Source organism: Musa acuminata, chromosome BXJ3-10 (genome assembly GCF_036884655.1).
Source record: "Musa acuminata AAA Group cultivar baxijiao chromosome BXJ3-10, Cavendish_Baxijiao_AAA, whole genome shotgun sequence".
Lineage (NCBI taxonomy): Eukaryota > Viridiplantae > Streptophyta > Magnoliopsida > Zingiberales > Musaceae > Musa > Musa acuminata.
The window spans coordinates 25,789,172-25,811,783 of NC_088358.1; the positions used below are offsets into that span (position 1 = coordinate 25,789,172).

The 22,612-nt window shown below is 41.2% G+C and overlaps 2 protein-coding genes across 2 annotated transcripts; one reads left to right on the top strand and one right to left on the bottom strand.

The window, feature by feature from the left end:
* The first annotated feature begins 907 nt into the window (after window positions 1-907).
* Window positions 908-3,773, top strand: LOC104000864 (trifunctional UDP-glucose 4,6-dehydratase/UDP-4-keto-6-deoxy-D-glucose 3,5-epimerase/UDP-4-keto-L-rhamnose-reductase RHM1). Its single transcript, XM_009423004.3, has 3 exons — window positions 908-1,066; window positions 1,311-2,923; window positions 3,048-3,773. The coding sequence occupies exons 2-3, from the start codon at window positions 1,352-1,354 to the stop codon at window positions 3,516-3,518; spliced, it is 2,043 nt and encodes a 680-aa protein (XP_009421279.2). The 5' UTR covers window positions 908-1,066; window positions 1,311-1,351; the 3' UTR covers window positions 3,519-3,773.
* Window positions 3,774-5,159: 1,386 nt separating this feature from the next.
* Window positions 5,160-21,177, bottom strand: LOC135650902 (MADS-box transcription factor 3-like). The gene is made up of 9 exons (XM_065170582.1): window positions 21,042-21,177; window positions 20,699-20,928; window positions 10,997-11,078; window positions 6,131-6,192; window positions 5,961-6,060; window positions 5,809-5,850; window positions 5,687-5,728; window positions 5,459-5,613; window positions 5,160-5,351 (listed from the first exon to the last, which is right to left on the bottom strand). Exons 2-9 carry the CDS (start codon window positions 20,878-20,880, stop codon window positions 5,348-5,350), a joined length of 669 nt encoding a protein of 222 aa, XP_065026654.1. The 5' UTR covers window positions 20,881-20,928; window positions 21,042-21,177; the 3' UTR covers window positions 5,160-5,347.
* Between the last annotated feature and the right edge of the window lie 1,435 nt (window positions 21,178-22,612).

The window sequence follows — 22,612 nt, forward strand, 5'->3', positions numbered from 1 at the left end:
AAAAACTGGTCTCTCTCAGAACGAGCACCCGCTGGGAGCAGCTTGACTCTGCCCAAAAATGGTACACCTCGAGATGGGGAACTCAGCTTAAAACAATTGGCAAATGTTGTCAGGTTCTTTGCCTCTCCGAACGCACGAGCAACTCATGCCACCAGGAAAGCACCAAAAAAATACACTCGAGTCCCTCCTCGCTTGTCTGCCTCTGCTGCCTCTCTGCTTTCCACGCACCAGTAATGTCTACCGAGCATTTCAACAACCAAGATGCGGGCACGGGCCGTATCGCAGTTAAGGTTGGAGGGATACACGTGGTGCGTTCCACCTACCGTCGAAGTGTGGCTGCCTCTGCGTCGTCGATAGCATACCTACCTCCTGACGAAGGGCTGGCCGTTTGGTGGTAGGTAGGGGAGCATCCGAGTTAACACAGTAGCAACTACTCACGTGCGATCGATTAGCCTTAGCTACAAGCTGTTTGATGTAATGCCTCTTCGATCGTTTTAATTACTTGGGGCGCGGTGAAGATGTACGCAAATTGACACGCCAACCGAGTTGAATACGTATAGCTCGACTACTTGTGCAATGATGTGGATTCGTGAGACTCTATAATATAGATAGATCAGAGTTAAATGAAAATTAAAGAATGAATGATTTGTCTTTGGCCATTTATGAAACGGATACATGACGACAGATTGGTGGGATGTTCCATGATTTCGAGATAATATACAATTTTAAAACCCAATTGGGATAGGATTTAAAGGCATTGCCAAAGTTACTTATTAGTTTGATCCCCCAATTCGTGGGATTTGGTTGATTTTATTTTTTTTCCAAGATTTATTTATTTATTTATTTATATTTATGTATATATTTATTCATCGAGTCTGTTAAATCGATTAGTCTCGTCTTTAATATTACTCCCTCCTCAACTCCAACTCCAACTCCAACTCTGTGAAAACTCCGCTATATAAACCTATCAATTGCCTCTTCTCTTTCCCACCGCCCTTTGTGTCTGGCGTCGTTCCCTGCGCTGCATCTGCTGTCGTTCTTCTCCGGATCAAGTCCTCGGCTTTAGGCGAGTTCTCTTTCCACTCTTCTCCCCACTCTGTTCTTCTTCTCTTCCTCTGCATTTGGGCAGAGATCGAACGGATCAGCTGGCAGATCCTTCTTGATCCGCTCTTTCGGAGATGTCTTCCCGATGTCCCGCGATTTGCGATCGTGATGACGCCGGAAGATTGCTTGTGTTTCGCTTCCTGCTGCTGCTCCTCCTCCTGTAGATTTTGGATCCCAATCTTGATGACGCGTTTCCATTTCTGCAGCTTGGGTCCTCCCGAGGAAGGCGGCAAGGGAAGGAACGCGAATGGCGAGCTACACCCCCAAGAACATCCTTATCACTGGGGCGGCGGGCTTCATCGCGTCCCACGTCGCCAATCGCCTGGTCCGTAACTACCCTGACTACAAGGTGGTGGTGCTCGACAAGCTTGACTACTGCTCTAACCTCAAGAACCTCCACCCCTCCCTCTGCTCCCCCAACTTCAAGTTCGTCAAGGGCGACATCGCGAGCGCCGACCTCGTGCACTTCCTCCTCCTCACCGAATCCATCGACACTATCATGCACTTCGCCGCCCAGACCCACGTCGACAACTCCTTCGGCAACTCCTTCGAGTTCACTAAGAACAACATCTACGGCACCCACGTCCTTCTTGAGGCCTGCAAGGTCACCGGCCAGATCCGCCGATTCATCCACGTCAGCACCGATGAGGTATACGGAGAGACCGATGAAGATGCCGTCGTCGGCAATCACGAGGCGTCGCAGTTGCTGCCGACTAACCCCTACTCCGCCACCAAAGCCGGGGCCGAGATGCTCGTCATGGCCTACGGCCGCTCCTACGGCCTGCCCGTCATCACGACGCGGGGGAACAACGTCTATGGGCCCAATCAGTTCCCCGAGAAGCTCATTCCCAAGTTCATCCTCCTCGCCATGCGGGGGCTGCAGCTCCCCATCCACGGAGATGGATCCAACGTCAGGAGCTATCTCTACTGCGAGGATGTTGCGGAGGCCTTCGAGGTTGTGCTTCATCGAGGCGAAGTCGGCCATGTCTACAACATTGGGACGAAGAAAGAAAGGAGGGTGATTGATGTGGCCAAGGATATCTGCGGGCTCTTCGATCTGGATCCCAACTCTGTCATCAAGTGTGTGGACAACAGGCCCTTCAATGACCAGAGGTACTTCCTGGATGATCAAAAGCTGAAGAACCTCGGGTGGTCGGAGCGGACAACTTGGGAGGAGGGACTGAGGAAGACGATGGAGTGGTACACTAGCAATCCTGGTTGGTGGGGCGATGTCTCCGGTGCGTTAGTTCCTCATCCACGGATGCTGATGATGCCTGGAATCGAGAGGCACTTTGATGCGTCTGAAGCCACAAAGGACATGGCTTCTCATTTCACCAACAATTTGAGTCAGACAAGAATGGTGGTTCCTGCTCCAAGAAATGCTGCTGCTTCCCAAAAGCCTCCTCTCAAGTTCTTGATCTATGGTAGGACTGGGTGGATTGGTGGTCTCCTTGGGAAGATATGCACAAAACAGGGCATACCTTTTGAGTATGGAAAGGGTCGTCTGGAGGAGCGCTCACAACTCATATCGGATATCCAGTCAGTGAAGCCAACGCATGTTTTTAATGCTGCCGGTGTGACTGGCAGGCCTAATGTCGATTGGTGCGAGTCTCACAAGACGGAGACAATTCGCACCAACGTTGTGGGTACTCTTACTTTGGCAGATGTCTGCAGGGAGCATGGGTTGTTGATGATGAACTATGCTACTGGGTGTATATTTGAGTACGATGATGCACATCCAGAAGGCTCAGGCATTGGTTTCAAGGAGGAAGACAAGCCAAATTTTACTGGCTCATACTACTCGAAGACAAAGGCGATGGTAACTAAAAACTACTCATGCCATTTTTACCTTATTCATTTCCTTAGAAACATCGTAAGAGTTCTTGAACAAGCAAGAATTGCTTAGCTGATGAATTTATGAGTTTTCCAATATGGCAATGCAGGTTGAAGAACTTCTGAGGGAATATGATAATGTATGCACTCTGAGGGTTCGAATGCCAATATCCTCTGACCTGAACAACCCACGGAACTTCATCACGAAGATCAGTCGTTATAATAAAGTGGTAAACATTCCCAACAGCATGACTATCTTAGATGAGCTTCTGCCAATATCTATTGAGATGGCAAAAAGGAACTGCGGGGGAATATGGAATTTCACAAATCCTGGGGTCGTTAGTCACAACGAGATATTGGAGATGTACAAGAAATATATTGATCCCAGCTTTAAGTGGGCTAATTTTACGCTTGAAGAGCAGGCTAAGGTCATTGTTGCTCCTCGCAGCAACAATGAGATGGATGCTTCAAAGTTGAAGAAAGAGTTTCCTGAGTTGTGTTCTATAAAGGAATCACTTATCAAGTATGTCTTTGAACCAAATAGGAAGGTCCCGCTTGGTGGAGAAACCAAGCGAAACTAGATAATGTAGAAATTAGATCTAATTTCTCAACCTACATTACCTATGTTGAACCTTGTTCTCTGCCTTTAGTTGTTCTATTTGCTGTATGTCTGATCTTGTCAATTAGTGTTCTTCGCTTAATGCATTGTAGTGAAGGCAATGGGTATTTTGCCATTTATGAGAATCGTTATTGTTAAAGGTCTAGAATTTGAATGGTCCTGTCCAATTAATATTGTAGGATATCTATTGAATCACAGCCGAATTGTTGTATCTCTATGAACAGAAGAACTCCGTGAGACATCAAACCTCTACCTTTACCATCATTAGTGTTGGTTTTATGTTTTTTTTTTTTTCTTCTGTATCTTGTTGCTGGTACTCGAACTAGATGTATTTAAATCCAAATAGAGTTTCATAGTATACGGTGTAAATCTGTATATAGACAAATGATCTGCATTTATACTGTCCTTGAATAATGTGATTCCTAGCATGAGCTTCTTTTTTACTTTCTCGAGTCTTTCCTGTTTGGTTCTGTTCCTATGTCAAAGTTCATTCATGTATTATTTGAAGTAGAAGTTATTTCTGTACCGTACATATTCAAAGAAGGGTGGTGCATAGTTGCTGTGTCTTCTTTATGTTTGAAGGGCTTAAATTACAGTTTTCTGGTTAGGCATCTAATTCTTGACAAATGGTACATACTGATTTTAAACCTGCACAATTTTCTTCCTATCATGACAAATGGTCAAGAAACAATCTCCACTAGTTTTTTGTGCTACTTTTTGCTACTACAAGCTATATGTCCTTTGTCTGAAAGTAATTGAAGTTCTAACTCATCTTATTTAACATGTAAAATACTATCATGATTTGAACTCATTTTTTTCTATGGTCTTTCAGTCATCCTACGTCTGTTGAGTGAAACTTAATTGTTTTGATGCTGCTTCATGTTCTTTAATTAGTTTCATATATTTTATGGACCTGACTTCTGCACGTGCCTGGCATAGAAGTTGACGAAATCTAGTCAAGTAGAAAGGTCGGTGTACACCGTTGAATAAGAGAGGAGCGGTCAATTACACCGATACCTGCGGGACCAGCCCCTTATGAGCCAGGGATGGGGCGGGAGACGAGTGATATCTTTTGTTACCACCCGTGCGATTATAGAGCGGGAATGGGTAGCCTCATCTCGGCCACATATCTTTCTATCAATATGTGAGACGAGATGTTCTTAATGTTGGGCGGGTCAGTCGCTCATCCGATTTAAATCAGAGTAAGTTAAGTCTTGATTGAATTAATTATTAATAAATTATAAGCCATTTAATTCGATTAAATTAGATAACATAATATCAATAGATATTATTATTAACATGTAAATATATTTATATTTGTATATTATTATGATGTGTGAAGAAGGAAGTGTCCTCTGCCTATGGTCACCAAGAATTCTAACCCCTTAGGTTTCAAGATAAAGGTCACTAAGAGGTAAACCCAGCTACATTTGCAACACAATAATATGATCGAGATAATAATCAGAACGAGTATAACCAAGAGCAAGAAGACTCAGCTACACTAGCAAAAAGTTATGTGACTATCAAAATCAGGAACACCACGTCGAAAATAACTCAACTGTCTTATAAGAACTTGCAACTAATAAGGTACATTGTTAGTCCATGCAACAAAGAGGAAACGCTGGTATCTAAGTCAGCCAACATTACACTTATCAGATTCGTATAAATAGAGAGTCCAGAGCAATCATTCATATTAGGATTTCCGGATGTTACTCACCATTATCTCCTCTCCGGGATTAAGCTGCATGTCTTCGGAATCATCTGCAGAAGCACTGTATAGACCTTGCAATTTCATCTACACAGAGATCGAATGATCAATTTACCAGTCGGAAAGTTAATAGATTATTTGTTTACGATGATTTTTCAGTGTTCCAGTAAACTTTCGTGAGTGATTGCGCATACCCCAGTTGGAGGGCTGTCCGCTGCAGGTGCGAGTAATCTTGACTAGGCTGTAGAACTTGGAGGAAGTTCCTTGAATCAAATGGAGTCAAGATCTCGTACTCGCTTGTTGAAGGCAGCATGTTGATCTGTTGTTGGGCTCTCTCATTCTCTGTTATCTGGCAATGGAGGCAAAGTTTTCAGCTTGTGCAGCTAAGAAACGTGTGAATGAGAAAGAGATCAAGAGGGAACCTTGTTCCTTAGATACATGTTGTCATTTTGCAGCTCCATCTCCTGACCAAAGAATTCAGAAGGCATTTGACTGAAGATCTCAAGAAATATGCCATAAGAAAGAATGGAAATTGTTTCATTACCCTTTTCTGCTTGTACTCGATTTCAGCATGCAACAGCTCATTCTAACATAATCAAGGGACATTTGTTAAGAGTATATATACATTCCAGATAAATAGCATTGGAGGATTTCTATGGCAAACAAGTTGATAGAGAACTCGGGAAAAATTGACACCTTTTTAGTTCTTATCTTGCTTATGCCTTTCTCCAATTTATTCTCAAGTTGCTTCAGATCTCGGAGGCTCATGGAGCTGAGAGCCTCACCCATCAAGTTCCTATGAAACAAGGATCACACTACAGCTACCAATGCCAAGGAAGAAAAGAGGGGTTATGCTTCAAATTTACCTGTTTGTACTTTGTATATTGTTGATTTGCTGGCGGAGTTTTGCTGATTCTAGCTGGTAGTGCTAAGAACAAACAGAAATAGTGAAGTCATAAGGTGTTATTTTTCAACACATCATAAATAGGACTTTTGGCTTTAAATTCATGAGCTAATCACAATGAACCTGGGAATCATATCAGATAAAAAGTAGTGATTGTGTAATTGCTATTCTATGAATGTACTTGGAGAATCCATTCTTGGAATGGAGCTCAATGTGATGGAAATGTACTTGTATAGTGTCACTATAAAAGACTGTCACAAATTAGTTTCCCTATGTGTTTAAGAAGTACTGTAAATTACGTCCCTAAACACTACACTTCTGAAGGATATCTATATGATGCCAAAAACTAGTGTTAGAATCTAACAAGGGGTTTGGTTTGACTATTGGAATCTCTAAGAGCAGTTAAATCGCTTCATGACTAGTTACACTAACTGTCACCCTTAAGACTCTTTCAGCAATTAGTATTAGAATGATTCAACTAGTTATATACCGAGGTTGCTGCTTGTATCTTGTTTCACTATCTACAATGTTCATGAACTGCAACCAGTTGCTATCGATATATGTGACTGGTTTTGCCTCCACATGTCTCTAAAACAAGTAATGTTATTACAACTATTAATGGGAGACATTATTTCAACTAGTGCAAGGATTTCCTACCACCGGCGGTGGCACCGGCACCCTGATGGGTTAGGTACCGATATCCACACTGCAAGACTTAGATGCAAAATATATTATAAGCACAATATCTTTAAGCAGTATGTAAGATAAGGAAAATTATGAGCAATAAGAAAAAGTGTTTATGACTGAAATATGCAAATAACTTTGATAAATGAAATATCAGCTTGCTCATTTTACCACAAAATGATTAATAGTTACTTCACAAAATGCTAGAGGAAAAAACAACGGGACATAACAATGTCATTTCAAGACTCTCTACTGATTGAAAATATCTCAAATTTCTTTCAAAATTGAGAAAAGAGAATAGTATTGCGCTGACTTTGTCTATCTGATCATCAAGATATTCTCAAACCTATGAGTTATTTTCTTTTAATTATTCTATGGAATAATCACTTCCCTTTAAATATTTTCTTTGCTTACATTTTATGTTTCTAATATGTAAGAGGTATTGGGCGATTCCCAACTATTTATGGGAAGTGCTCTTAAGCTTATCTTTTACTTACCCTAATATATGTTTAGGTAAGTGAGTGCACCTTAATCATCAGGAGCTAAATCTATTCTAAGAATGGTGTGTCAAATGTTCTCTTAAGAATTTTTAGCCCTTCAATATCTTTATTCTCATAAATCTGAGCTATGCACTTCAAGACCTGCAAGATACAATAAGTCACAAGAGTAATATATTCGAGGTATAGAGAATCCTGCAGGGCATGGAGTAACAAGGCCAGCATAGGCTCCGTCATCTTTGTAGACGACTTAACATGAAGGTTATAAATGAAGTGTGAGTTTTGAAGAATACAATGGAAATCTTTCTAGATGACTTTTGGATTCAAGAGCACAGTATAATGATAAAGAAAAGTGAAAAACCAGATGGTGAATGGAAGGGTAGAAAAGAAGTCACAATTTATGCAAGATGAAGAATGGCAACACGATATAATAGACTCATCGCTGTCTGCCTTGGAAAAAAGATCTTGACATCTGAATTATTGAAACTGTTATTAAATAGATAAAAAGCAGCCTACACATGAATAGTGTAGATGAGAAAATCATGGATTCACAAAAACCTTCCTCCAACTTTTTGTATGGGACCACAGGAACAATACATTTGGAAGAAAAGGCTGGAAAGGAAATACTCAAAATGAAGGATGTGAGTATAGTACTTTTGGACACTTGAGTCTCTCAATAAATCTAAGATTTCAGTAGCTAAACATAAATATAGCCAGAATTGAGTGGAGAGGCCTACTGGTAGGATATTTTTAGTCTTGAGAAGAAAGGTGACTGGGGAACAAACAATTAAGTTTCACAAAGTTTTAGAAGGAATACACTTGATGAGCTACCTCCAAGGAAAAAGATGTGGAGAAAAGCAGCAGTCCTTGTATATAACTGGCAACTCTTTTGTAAGTGATGCAGAGTACATGAAATTTCTTAAGTGCTTATATATTTACTTTAAGAGAGAATACACTGGTAAACAAGAAAATAGATTACTTGAATTTGCATTAGAAGCTAAGCTAGATGATATTCTTAGGAAATTATTAAAGATGATGACAAGGTTGCTCTGCGAGGTTCAATAAGGAAAACGAGCCAAGATAGAGAATATGGAAAGCAGCATTCTCTTGTTGTCTTTTACTTAGAAATGAAATCTTCGACTACTCTAGAAATGAATTCCTTTTCTTTTGACTTGGAACAGGAGAGGCTAGTCAATATAAGTGGGGGAATGCAACGGTTAGTGATAAGTCTAACAATGCAGGTGATGATGAAAGAGAATAGAAGAATAAAGAAGCAGCAAAACAAGGTGGATATTTCTAGACATCACAATTTCACAATTTTGAAGTTGCTAATATTACCACTAGTGTTGCCATCAAGTTAAAAATTCCAAAAAATTGTCCTTAAGTACCCAACAAGTATTTTGTGTCCATATATCTGGTGTAACTAAAGTTGATTGACATTATTATGTTTAGTTGTGACTTCAAACTAATCAAATGTACATCTAAATCATCTTGGAACCAACCTAATTAGTATAATTGAGCTGAATAAGTAAATTAATTATTTTACCATGATCAATGTCTACCAAATCTCCACAATATTAATTCAAACTCTACATATAATCAATTTCGTTAGATTTGAAAGAGAGTTTAATTCGGTTGAATTTCCTGTTATTGACCTCTTAATGCAATTAAGTCATTAAAGATCAAACAATTTGAATTAATCATGGACTATATCAAGGATCAACAACAATTCTAGCTTCTAATAGGATCCATTGACCATTTGATTGGCTACTTATACTAATCATGTCCAAATCGAATCAAGTCCAGATTTAATAGGAACTCTTGGTCCCAATTACCACCGTACACTAATCTGAATCCAGATTACGTAAGTGGACCACAATTAGATATCTTTTGAATTTGCCTACTTGTCAGATTTTCAGATATTCCATCAAAACCTTTACTAAAGCCAAAAGTTAATTGAACACAAATTCAAGAGAGAAAGTTAATTGCTTGTATTAATATCTGCTGTCACTAACCACTCAAGTCTAGACATACTTCTCTCCAATATTTTTGATAAGATCATTCTTCCCTCTCTTTCTTTTCGCCTCTCACTCTTCCTCGTGGCAACAGCAGTTTAAATTCAAATCCATGAATTAGTCGTTAAATCCAAGCTCAAAGTCTCCGCGTGTTCAAATTTAAGGAGATTGCTCTTAAATTGAAAGTGGTGAACAATCAAAGTGAGTGAAACTTGAGAGATTTGGTGAGATCCAAGAAGAAGCCTTAATATATGATAAAACTTCAAAATTACCTTGCTCTTGCAGGTTATCCAATCCTAACTACTTAAATTTGACATCTACCATGGGTTTCACTTCAAAGATGTATTCCAATTTTCTAGTTTTTGTTTAATTTTTGTAGGATTTATGTAGATCTTGATGGGGTTATGTAGTTCTTGTAGGATTTCTGTTCATGCAAATTCAATTCAAACCTGAAGTTTGAATAATTGCTTAAATCTTTCAATGTAGATCTTGTTTGAACCCTTTTCAATTCTATTTGGTGTATGTTTAATTGCTTCAAGATGTAATATTGATGTATTTTTTTATTATCGATTTAATGGAATCCAAGTTAATTTGGGGATTGGAGTATAGAAGAAGACTAGAATTGAGATTAAAAGGAGGTAAGAAAAGAGGTTCCGTTGGCGACTCTACTCCATTCTATCAATATACCAATAGATCTTGATGGAATACATTAGACCTAAAACACTGCATGGATTATCAATCAGGATGCTAACTTATAGGGCATATTTATTAAAAGTAGGTGGTCACACTTTGAGCATAGAAACTTCTGTAGGTTCATTTTGAAGAACTACTCAGGTGTGGAACTGAGTGGAAGAAGACCAAGATAGGCAACTGATAAAACTTGAAGAGTCAAAACTTCTCATGCTTGAAAACTTCCATGCATAATTTCAGAAAATGAAGGAAATTCAAATACTACAAGTCAAATCAATTGGAATAATCATTTTTCAGTTTCAGATACATTCATAATTTTGTTTGTTTTCTTTGCTTGTTGATCTTTAGTTATAAATAATGCATAGTACTTGAGAGTCCGGCTCATTTTGCACAAACATATTCTGAATATGTTAATATATAGTCTTGTAGGATATTTCATGGCATGACAACAAAGCAAGCATGCTGTTACATTCATCTTGGTCATGCCAGAATAAGTACGTGAATTCATATTTGGAAGCATCAAAAGAAACACGTAATGCTATTTTATATAACATCTTTCTGGATCTTACTCCAATAATGTGAAAGAACCAGAATACAAGCAACGAAACATGATAAAGAGAAGAGGATACTGTAAATTAGATAAAAACCTGTTTTACAAATTATAAATTTACATATTGTGTTCTCCCTATGGTTGAAAGCGAAAAAACTTGCTGTGACTGAAGCTAAATTAATGTGGAACGAGATTTTCCGATCTAGATAACGCACAAAGCTAACATGGTTAGGTTGACAATGGTTGGATATTCATGCAGTATGACTTCCACCGAAGAATATGAAGTATTGCTAGTAGATATTTGCTTTTTGGTGCTGAAATATGTGATCATCACTAGTAATTGTGAATAGAACAAGACAATTATGAATAGCATGCAACTACATAGAGGTTACCTGAGCATTAACTACTGAGAGAGATCCCGTGCCAATGGTATCACTACATGCTTTCTTATACCTTTCAATAGTTGCTTTCACACTGCATAGAAATGATAATTATTTTTGTTATCAACATAAGCTCATGTCTGGAAATATCCCCTTCAGTGATATTTATGGGAGAAGGTCTTATTATACAGAAGACTACAAAAATTTAATAGTAACATGTATTTATTCCATTTTATTTATATCTGAATTTTTTGCTGTGATTGATAATTAGAAATAATCTTGCTTAACTAATGAAGGCATCACAAATAAAAATTATTCATTTGTTCTTTAATATACAGTATATAATAGTTAAAATTATTGGTCAACTATTTCATATGGGCTTTATGATATGCTATAAATTGTGAAAAAAAAAATTTTAGGATCATGTATTCGCCTAACCTCATTTTAAGAGATTAAAAAATAAAAATTCTATATTCTTTTTATTCTTTATTATTTTCTTTTAATTTTATTATAAAACAGGTTGTGCATAGCTAGTCTTTCTAACTTATCTAACACTCTCACAAGAAAAAAGTATAATATATTTTATAATGTTAACTTTCAAGATGTCAACCGGTTTAGTTGATGATGACTATATCATAAAGTTTTGAGATCAAATCTAAATTTTCATTATTTATCCTTCGTAAAATATATATGTATATACAAATTGTTTCTATGGAATGAAAAGGTTCTTAAGATTTTTCTGCTACATGGAATACCCTAGACTTGTATTACTTGTAATCCATAAAGATGATTCTGACCCACAAAGTACTCAAAGATAAAGATCAACGCACGCTGAGCATACCATTTTGGCTTCATGATATGTTATTCGCAAGTAAACTTTAAGGAAAGATTTCCTACTTTTAGCATTCTAGAAAATATAGGAGGTCCCTAAACAGAAGACAAATGTTTGCAAACATATTAGAATAGTTGAAGGTTCCTAATTAAAAGATAAATGACTACAAAATTAGGGTGGGACAAAAGGTTGCAAGGCTTTTTACTAATTTTTACCTAGAAAAAGAACCTTGCCTCAGATTTCCAAGGGATTACCATAACCTTGCCTTTTACTAATGCCTTGAATTCCTAGCTTTTACCTAAAACAAAAACCAATAAATTAACCCCCGTCTTGAGCAACCACGAACATGGTCTACACTTCAAATACTGTATTCCAGACTGATGTCAGCCCTCCCCATTCCCAAAGCCCTCTTCCGACCTCTCTCGCTCTTCTCCCCGACCTGTCCTCCAACCTTAGTTTCCTCGAGGATCCGATTGGTCCCTGTCTGCTACGTCGGCGCGCGATCCGACGACATGATTGGCTGAGCTCCTGCGTCGTTGGATGGGCCTGGGTGGCGTCCTAGGTTCGTTTTATCCGTAAGACAATAGCTGAAACCCCCGTCACCCTTTTGTCCATACCTCGATGGACCAAACCCTACGGTCTTCTCTCGGGGACCCTTCACCCTGACCGCCTTGGTTGCCTTTCCCATGCGTACACCAGTCCCAGTACATTCATCCCATTGGCTTCTCAGTCTTGTCCTCTCGCCGTACTCTACACACCCTCTCTCCGTCTCTCGTAATGCGATACTTTCCAAAGTTCACTTGACAGCTAAATCCATCGCGGTATATGGTACAAAGATCGTGTGAGGTCAGAGGGAGAGAGAATGGAGTCGGGGCAGAGTAAGACAAAAAACCCTAATGCACTTAAGAGATATCAAGAAAGAGATGTGACATGCGGTAAGGTCACCGGCACTACGATTACGAGGAATGGGCTAATGAGAGTGTGACAGCTCGAGAAGAGGCTTTCTCACACTCATGGGTGACGTGAAGAGAGAGAGAGAGGAGAGAGGGGTGAGGGAGGGGGGATGAGAGGGAGGAAGGGGAAGGGGTAGGAGTGGTGGTGGGAGGAATAAAGGAGGGGAAAGAGAGGAAAAAAGAGAGAAAATGGCAAAGCTTAGATGCAAAAGGTGTGGTTGGAGGAGGTTATATGACCCAGTGTCACGGACTTAGTTGGTTTTGCCTAAGTCGTGCGGCACCCTTGCGTGTCCGTCCGCAAAGGTCAACCTCACCGAAATCTCCTATGGTCCCTTAGGACCCACAAAAGAGAGAACATGATAGAGAAAACGCCTCAGTCGGAATCCACAAGCAAACATCTCCGAAAACACTTCATAGACAATGCAAATTACAAACAGACTTTACAAGCTTTGAACAGTTGCACAACAAAGGGTAAAATGGTCCATTACAAACCGAACTAAAATGGGACTATTAAACCTTCGGTTGTCCCTCTATATGCTAGTCAAAGTATGAATATTCCAAAAGACACGGACATACATAAGCATTACATCAAACATCCTGTTTAGAAGTTTGTCCGTGACATTCTCCCCCACTTATTCCTTCGACGTCCTCATCGAAGCCTTTGTCGACACTGCAACTCATCGCCTCTGCTGAGTCTTCAATCTTCTGCTCCAGCTGCAATGTGTCTCTTGGCTCCCAGCTGCTCTCCGCTGCTGTTTTTGAGTAGTCGAACCTTTGATCCGCCTTGCTGCTTCAACTCGCCAATGACTCTGACTCTAGTGTGGGGTTGGCTGAGTTGTGTTGATCCCTGTTGGTTCCTGCGGATCCTCCAGATGAAGGAAAAGACCATCCTTACTGCGCTAGTCTCTCAAATGCCTCATGCTGTTTGAACTGGGTGGATGTTTGTTGGAGCTTTTAACGAGCATCGTCTCGCAAACTTCTGAAGATTTAGGTCCTTCCTCCACAAAATTTGCTCATTGACTCTTCTTTCACTTAGTTGTCACATCCAAGTAGGTTCGCATCACTTCCGCTTTCGATTGGCATTTCGTTGGGAAACGAAGCAGACAATCTACTCTCAGTAACACTGATCACCGTTGGTGAGAATTTGACAACTATTGTCTTCTATTATCTTCGAAGGGTCTTTGAACATATGCAGAGCTCCTCTGCTGAATAGATAAGAGAATTGGGGTACTCGGTTTCGCCCATTCTCTTAAGAGTTGAGAAGACAAAGGTTACTTGACTTCGCACGCCTTCTCGAGGTTGTACTTCATGCATCGAGCTGGTTACTGGTACTCGCCTGCTCTTTGCTCACACTTCTGAAGCACTTGAAGTGTTTGCACTCCTTGCGTTGAGTTAGCTACTATGATTCACCTTCTCAATGCCATTGAACTTCTGGAATGCAGGAAGTTTTCACCCCAACTTGGAGTAATTCTCTAATAGATTTGGTCGCCTCTGGGATTGACTCCTTGCGTTGAGTTAGCTACTATGATTCACCTTCTCAATGCCATTGAACTTCTGGAATGCAGGAAGTTTTCACCCCAACTTGGAGTAATTCTCTAATAGATTTGGTCGCCTCTGGGATTGTACCGTCTTCTCCATCAACCCTGTCGCCTACTCCCTTGAGTAGCGAAGGTACAGCACCGCGTACTGCTTACTTCGTTCCTTGGTCGTGCACTCTTGCATGACCCGAAGTCCTTCACTTTCGGCTATCTTGATGAGAAACTCATTGACACCAGTCTTACGAAGTTCCTTAGCCTCTGCCCTTCAGCCTTGTCTCGGTACTTGGAGTTTGCCTCTGCATGCTCCACCTCCTTGGCCCCTTTCACGACCAAGCGCTCTCCCTTTATGAGAGCAAGGGATCAATGACTTTCATGGAAGTCCCGCCTCTGCGGTACCATGGCGCTGCCATGCCCATGGCACTACTATCCGTCGCCTCGTATCTACATCCCTTTTCTTCACAATCAGTAGATATGCCTCTGTGGCACTCCTCCGAGTCCACCTCCATTCTAACTGATGCTTGATTTTGGGTACCTAAGTCCCTTTGGACTCGTCGTTGCTTCCTTGCCCCTTTCGACCCCTTGCTTCAACACCTCTGTGTTCTCCAAGCAGCTCCCTTTGGTCAATGGAAAGACAGACTACAACTCCCATGCATGGCCTCTGCCATCACGTTGTAGGGTTTGCACCGATTCTATTCTCCTTAGCTTCCTTGATAGCAACATTCGCTTACTCGACCTTGTCCTCTGACTTGCCGGGCTCTCTTAAGCGAATATGAGCTCTAGAGCAATCTAACTCTCCAGTTGTTTCGATCATACCTCTGCATGATCAAATCCCTCCCATGGGACTCACTGGTACTTGCATTCGAACTTTTCCTTTGGTGGAACCCAGCCCCCATATGCTGATGACCAATGTTTTCATCCGATGCAACCTTTGATGCACGCACGGAAGACCCGCCTCTGCGGTACCATGGCCTTCACTCATTGAATCCATAGCCCTTCTTGCCGTCGTGTTGTTCACCGAAGTAGAGCTTCCAGTAGCTCCCGATCATACATCCGTATGATCTAGTCCCTCACGGGATTAGGTTGTGTGTATCGCATTGCCACGAACTGTTCCACCACGATCCGCTGCACCATATCGCCTCCTGGTGACATCTCTATTGCATTCTGATCCTTGTGGGATGAACTCGAATTGTGAACCCTTCATGTGTGGCCTCTGCCAATACATCGCAGGGTCTCTTACACCTTCGATTTTGTTCGCTCCTTTGGCAATCGACCTTCATCCACCCACTCTTGGGTCACACCTAGATGAAACACCGCTCTAGGACAGTCCATCGCCTAGTAGCTCCCAAAGTCCCCCGACTTCGCTGCAATTAGTGCACCATTGTCTGGATCCTGGGCCTCTACCCCTACCAGCACAATCTTCGCTACGCACCGCCTCGTTTATAGCAACTTGAATGACAACACTGTGGCATATTCTTCAAGAGTACCCGCCTTTGCGTCCTCTTGCCCCGTGCTAAGGCCTTCTGAACCCAACTTCACCTCTGCAAATTGAGTCGCCTTAGTCCCTCCATCAAATGCTCCTCCGAGATAAAGTGCATGTGCCCAGAAGCTCCCTTCGTCTTTGGCACCATGCAAGATGAGTCTGCTCCGTTAGAATGAATGACCCATGGAACAGCATGATCCTGCTCTTGCCTCTGCAAGAGTTCATGTCCTTGACCTCTGTCCAAAGAAAGCACTATGCCTCCGCTCCATGTTCAATCTTCTATGATGGCTCCCTTCATGCGGCTTGGGTACTTCGCCAAGTTACACCCAAGTTGCTTCGCTCCTCGTTTTTGCATTGAGTTGATGGTGGCCCTCGCGCCCACCATTCTACGGGTCAGCCCTCCCTTGAGTCCGATCTCCATATCGACTCCAAGTATGCCTTCATTTGTGTTGTTTTGGATCGCTCCCCCACTTGATCTCGTAATGCATCCACCAATGCATTCTCTCAAGCGAGATCATGTGACGACTCCTCGTTGCTTGCTCAGTCCATTGAGCTTCGTGGAGTTGTCGTTTGTTGAGGTACTCCTCCTCAACTTGTGAGGTTCGTCCCACATGATTCTCCCTCTGGAGAGCTGGGACTTATCCCTCATGGATAACTATCCCGTTGGAGCAACATCTCTCTTCGTTTCGGAGACCACCATCCCCTTGGACTACTCCGATCTGCTGAACAAACTGTGCATTGTTCTGCCTCCTACAAACACACTTGCTAGATTGCAACTCCACGTCAATACAGCCCCTGCTGCACCACTCAAGGCTTAGCAACATGCTGAACTCGTTGCACACTTCAGCCTCCTACGGACGTATCCTTCACATGCCGAAGAGAAAGTTTCAATGCTCCATGGCGTCGAGTTTCGATCACCTTGGGATGGCCGCGAACATTCCATCGTCCGCATACAAGCCCATGTATGAGTACCGAATTCTTTGAGTTAGCAATTCCCCTCACCTCTGTAAGCTTTGCACAACTCTTTCGGTCGCTGAGCAACTCATTCCCCCTTGGATGGTCTCATCCTTTACCAAGCGTCTCGCTTGCCTTGAGCACCATCAAGTATAGTTGTCAACGTTGAGCCGTAGCTCAAACTCAACCATCCCAACCTTTGTGCGCTCCGCATTCTTCCAAGCTTGTCTGTTCTCGTGGTGCCTCTTGCGCGAAGGGTTGACCATTCCTCTGATTGCCAATCTCAGATGCCTGCTCCTCCGAGCGACTCCTTTTCCCTACATCCCCATGCCCGTTTTCCCCCAAACGATCACGCGTGTGCTGACTGCCCTCAACGCAGCCCCGCTAGGTCCCCCACATTTGCATGCTAAGTGTTTCTATGAGTGCTTGTCCCGCTCTGATACCATCTGTCACGGACTTAGGCAAAACCAGCTAAGTCCGTGACAGATGGTATCAGAGCAGCACCCTTGCGTGTCCGTTCGCAAAGGTCAACCTCCCCGAAGTCTCCCATGGTCCCTTAGGACCCACAAAAGAGAGAACATGATAGAGAAAACGCCTCAGTTAGGATCCACAAGCAAACATCTCCGAAAATACTTCATAGACAATGCAAATTACAAATAAACTTTACAAGCTCTGAACAGTTGCACAACAAAGGGTAAAATAGTTCATTATAGACCGAACTAAAATGGGACTATTAAGCCTTCGGCTGTCCCTCTATATGCTAGTTAAAGTATGAACATTCCAAAAGACACGGACATACATAAGCATTACATCAAACATCATGTTTAGAAGTTTGTCCGCGACACCAGGGCGACCACTACTCGTCCAATACCAATACCTCACTCTTTGCCATTCCTACTACTCTCAACCACTACCGTGGAAGCCGTTGATCTGTGCTTGTATACAAATGAATATAAACATTCATTTGTATGATCATATCTTTGTTTGTTCTTGTTCTAGTTCCTGAAGATGAGATCTAAGCTTGTGAGGAGTAGATCTAGTGGCTGTAAGCCCGTGTCATGGGTGGGTTGGATGTTTACATAGATTTGGTACTGCGGAGCTGATATGTGATTGCTTGGTGATCCCCCTCTTTTCCTTCTCTTTGTATATTCTTTCCTTTCTTTGTCTTCGGATGATGTTTCTGTGTGCGAGAACTCCTGCTCGCACAACTCCTTTCTCTTCCTTTCATTGCTTTGTTGAGTGGAAGCACAGATCAGCGGCTTCCACAACAGTGGTTGAGAGTAGTAGGAATGACAAAGAGTGAGGTATTGGTATTGGACGGGCAGTGGTCGCCCTAGGTCATATGACCTCCTCCAACCACACTTTTTGCATCTAAGCTTTGACATTTTCTCTCTCTTTTCCTCTTTTTCCCCTCCTTTATTCCTCCCACCACCACTCCTACCCCTTCCCCTTCCTCCCTCTCATCCCCCCTCCCCCACTCTCTCTCTCTCTCTCTCTCTCTTCACGTCACCCATGAGCGTGAGAAAGCCTCTTCTCGAGCTGTCACGCTCTCATTAGCCCATTCCTCGTAATCGTAGTGTCGGTGACCTTATCACATGTCACATCTCTTTCTTGATATCTCTTGAGTGCATTAGGGTTTTTTGTCTTACTCTGCCCCGACTCCATTCTCTCTCCCTCCGACCTCACACGATCTTTGTACCATATACCGCGATGGATTTAGCTGTCAAGTGAACTTTGGAAAGTATCACATTACGAGAGACGGAGAGAGGGTGTGTAGAGTACGAAGAGAGGACAGGACTGAGAAGCCAATGGGATGAATGTACTGGGACTAGTGTACGCATGGGAAAGGCAACCAAGACGATCAGGGCGAAGGGTCCCCGAGAGAAGATCGCATGGTTTGGTCCATCGAGGTATGGACAAAAGGGTGACAGGGGTTTCAGCTATTGTCTTGCGGATAAAACGAATCTAGGACGCCACCCAGGCCCATCTAGCGGCGCGGGAGCTCAGCCAATCATGTCGTCGGATCGCGTGCCGACGTGGCAGACAGGGACCAATCGGATCCTCGAGGAAACCAAGGTTGGAGGACAGGTCGGGGAGAAGAGCGAGAGAGGTCGGAAGAGGGCTTTGGGAATGGGGAGGGCTGACATCAGTCTGGAATACAGTATTTTAAGTGTAGACCATGTTCGTGGTTGCTCAAGACGGGGGTTAATTTATTGGTTTTTGTTTTAGGTAAAAGCTAGGAATTCAAGGCATTAGTAAAAGGCAAGGTTCTGGTAATCCCTTGGAAATCTAAGGCAAGGTTCTTTTTCTGGGTAAAAATTAGTAAAAGGCCTTGCAACCTTTTGTCCCACCCTAATTTTGTAGTCATTTGTCTCTTAATTAGGAACCTTTAACTATTCTAACATGTTTGTAAACATTTGTCTTCTGTTTAGGGACCTCCTATATTTTCTAGAATGCTAAAAGTAGGAAATCTTTCCTTAAAGTTTACTTACGAATAACATATCATGAAGCCAAAATGATATGCTCAACGTGCGTTGATCTTTATCTTTGAGTACTTTGTGGGTTAGAATCACCTTTATGGATTACAAGTAATACATGTCTAGGGTATTCCATGCAGCAGAAAAATCTTAAGAACATTTTCATTCCATAGAAACAATTTGTACATACATATATATTTTACAAAGGATAAATAATGAAAATTAGATTTGATCCCAAAACTTTATGATATAGTCATCATCAACTAAACTAGTTGACATCTTGAAAATTAACATAATAAAATATATTATATTTTTTTCTTGTGAGGGTGTTAGATAAGTTAGAAAGACTAGTCATGCACAACATGTTTTATAATAATATTAAAAAAATAATAAAGAATAAAAAAATATAGAATTTTTATTTTTTAATCTCTTAAAATGAGGTTAGGCAAATACATGATCCTAAAATTTTTTTTTATACAATTTATAACATATCATAAAGCCCATATGAAATAGCTGACCAATAATTTTAACTATTATATACTGTATATTAAAGAACAAATGAATCGTTTTCATTTATGATGCCTTCGTTAGTTAAGCAAGATTGATTCTAATTATCAATCACAGTAAAAAATTCAGATATAAATAAAATGAAATAAATACATGTTACTATTAAATTTTTGTAGTCTTCTGTATAATAAGACCTTCTCCCATAAATATCACTGAAGGATATATTATCAGACATGAGCTTATATTGATAACAAAAATAAGGAGCGGTGATTGTAAGAATAAAAGAGGGGAAAGAGAGGAAAAGATAGAGAAAATGGTAAAGCTTAGATGCAAAAGGTGTGGTTGGAGGAGGTCACATGACCCAGGGCGACCACTCCCCGTCCAATACCAATACCTCACTCTTTGCCATTCCTACTACTCTCAACCACTGCTATGGAAGCCGCTGATATGTGCTTCCACTCAACAAAGCAATGAAAGGAAGAGAAAGGAGTTGTGCGAGCAGGAGTTCTCGCACACAGAAACATCATCCGAAGACAAAGAAAGGAAAGAATATACAAAGAGAAGGAAAAGAGGGGGATCACCAGGCAATCACATATCAGCTCCGCAGTACCAAATCTATGTAAACATCCAACCCACCCATGACACGGGCTTACAGCCACTAGATCTGCTCCTCATAAGCTCAGATCTCATCTTCAGGAACCAGAACAAGAACAAACAAAGAAATCGAACCCCCCCCCCCCCCCCCCCCCCTTCAAAAAATCTCAAGTCCAAAGTAGTTCTCCTCCTTTCAAGAAAGTAGAAGCGAACCCTGATTTGGCCGCCCTCATAAGAGACAAGAAACATAACCATACCTTAGCTAGTTTAGCTGATAGCTATATATCTCTTCCAATGTGTTACAGAGAAAGAGTAGAAGCAAAGTGAAAGTGAAAAGGGAAACATAAGTTGTAGATCGAAGAAGGGAAGGGAAGCAGACCTGCTGTTGGCGTACTCGTAGAGGCGGCCACGGGTGGAGAAGACGACGAGGGCAACCTCTGCGTCGCACAAGACGGACAATTCGTAGGCCTTCTTGAGGAGGCCGTTGCGGCGCTTGCAGAAGGTCACCTGCCGGTTGGTCGTGTTTTCGATCCGCTTGATCTCGATCTTGCCGCGGCCCATCTTCTCCGCTCGCTCCAGCGTTTCCGATCCTTCAATTCCTTAATTAACCTGAAACAGCGGAACGATGATGAGTGGATTCCTTAAGAAAAGCCATCGCCGATCTTATTCCTTCAACACGGGGAGTAGACGGGAGGAAGAACAAAGCATCAGGTCGAACCGACCTTTCCTTCCTCCACTCCCTCTGATCTCTTCCTCTCAACCTATGCAACTCCTACTGGGTGTAGCAGCAAATGCAAGGGGAGAAGTGGTTATTAAGTGAGGCGTCACTCGCCATCGTATTCATGGAAGAAAGGTATGATGTGGGGACTGGGGATAGGTGGGGGGCGGGGGGGAGGAAGTGAATGAGACGCACTCAAACAAACAATTAGACTGTTGTTTAAGTTAAATGCTAACAACTATTATCATTAATATAATGTAATTTGAGTACAGTATAGACATCGAATGATTATTGTATTATTTCATAAATGATATATGTCAATATAGCATCTTATACGTTATTTAATGTTATCATCACTGATCACTAAATCAATTGTAAAATCTCATGCTTCAAATATTAGGGTTTTTTGGGGTTAATTTTAGGTCTTGTCATTGCAGATCAAATTCATTTGCCAAATTCTTTTCTCTTTTACAGACCAAAGAGTATGGGATCACTGTTTCTAGGAAAAAATATATATGAATTAATAGCAAATAACACAAACTGAAAAATATCCATCTAAATCAAGAATGAATCCAAGTTTTCATTCGAACTTGTTTCTCAAGTTTGGGCCAACAAATGGGAGAAGGAAAAGATTTTTTCCCACCATGATATCCTTCACGTGTATAACTTATTTGCACATGTAAGTTATGAAAATTAAAATAAAGTTCTATAAATATTATATTTTAATTTAATCATTACTATTAAATTAAATTTTGATTGTCCGATACTGATTTAAGGTTAATTATGATCCTTTTCCATTTCAATCTCAATTCAATGTCGATCAAATCTTGGCTCGCTCGGGTACTGAAATGTATATTTTTAATAAATATCTCTTTGATATTTAAATTAATCGGATATTCTAATGATTGATATCAATCATGGAGAACAGGTGCACATCTCGGGTTAAATTATGATCATGATATTGTAATAAATTAAATCCGGGATATAATAACGATATGATCGAGGAGGTATTGGACACATATCTATCGTATGATATTAAGGTATCAAGCATCTAATGCTAAAGTCCAGTCACATATCAATCACCATATCAACTACCAAAGTTCCTTAATACAATTGGCTATATTTTTTTTACAAAGAAGTTAAGTTTAATATCTAAATATGGTCAGAAAAGTGAGGTACTTCAAATCCGTATAATTTTACAAGGAAATACATCAATAAATACGGCTGAAAGCGAGATTGCTCTATCATTTGCCAATTTATAATCCAATGTCCAACAAAATATATCTCTTTTACAATGGGACTAATAAAACAAAAACACTACTTAGCACAGACTTTGGTCCCATTGAGTTGAGTGAAAGCTGAACACTGCTGCCGGCGAAGCAGGCAAATTGGATGGTCAAAATCTCTATCGTTTCCAAATTAGTCGCAGAACTTGCATGTGCTTCTTCCTGCAGTTTGTCCATAGAACTCACAGAGCATTCACCAGATAATATGCGAGATTGCAAGTGGTAGTACCAATGATCTGAGGACATGTATAGGGAAGAGAAGATGAAGATAGCATTTGGTATATCTAAA

Bases quoted from the DNA above. Each gene is read 5' to 3' on its own strand.
- LOC104000864 (XM_009423004.3), top strand. From the start codon at position 1,352: ATGGCGAGCTACACCCCCAAGAACATCCTTATCACTGGGGCGGCGGGC. The intron at 2,924-3,047 runs GTAACTAAAAAC...ATGGCAATGCAG, and splicing joins ACTCGAAGACAAAGGCGATG to GTTGAAGAACTTCTGAGGGA.
- LOC135650902 (XM_065170582.1), bottom strand. From the start codon at position 20,880: ATGGGCCGCGGCAAGATCGAGATCAAGCGGATCGAAAACACGACCAAC. The intron at 6,193-10,996 runs GTAACCTCTATG...GTTTGTTCTTAG, and splicing joins TCTCAGTAGTTAATGCTCAG to CACTACCAGCTAGAATCAGC. The intron at 5,851-5,960 runs GTGTCAATTTTT...TGATTATGTTAG, and splicing joins GCAAGATAAGAACTAAAAAG to AATGAGCTGTTGCATGCTGA.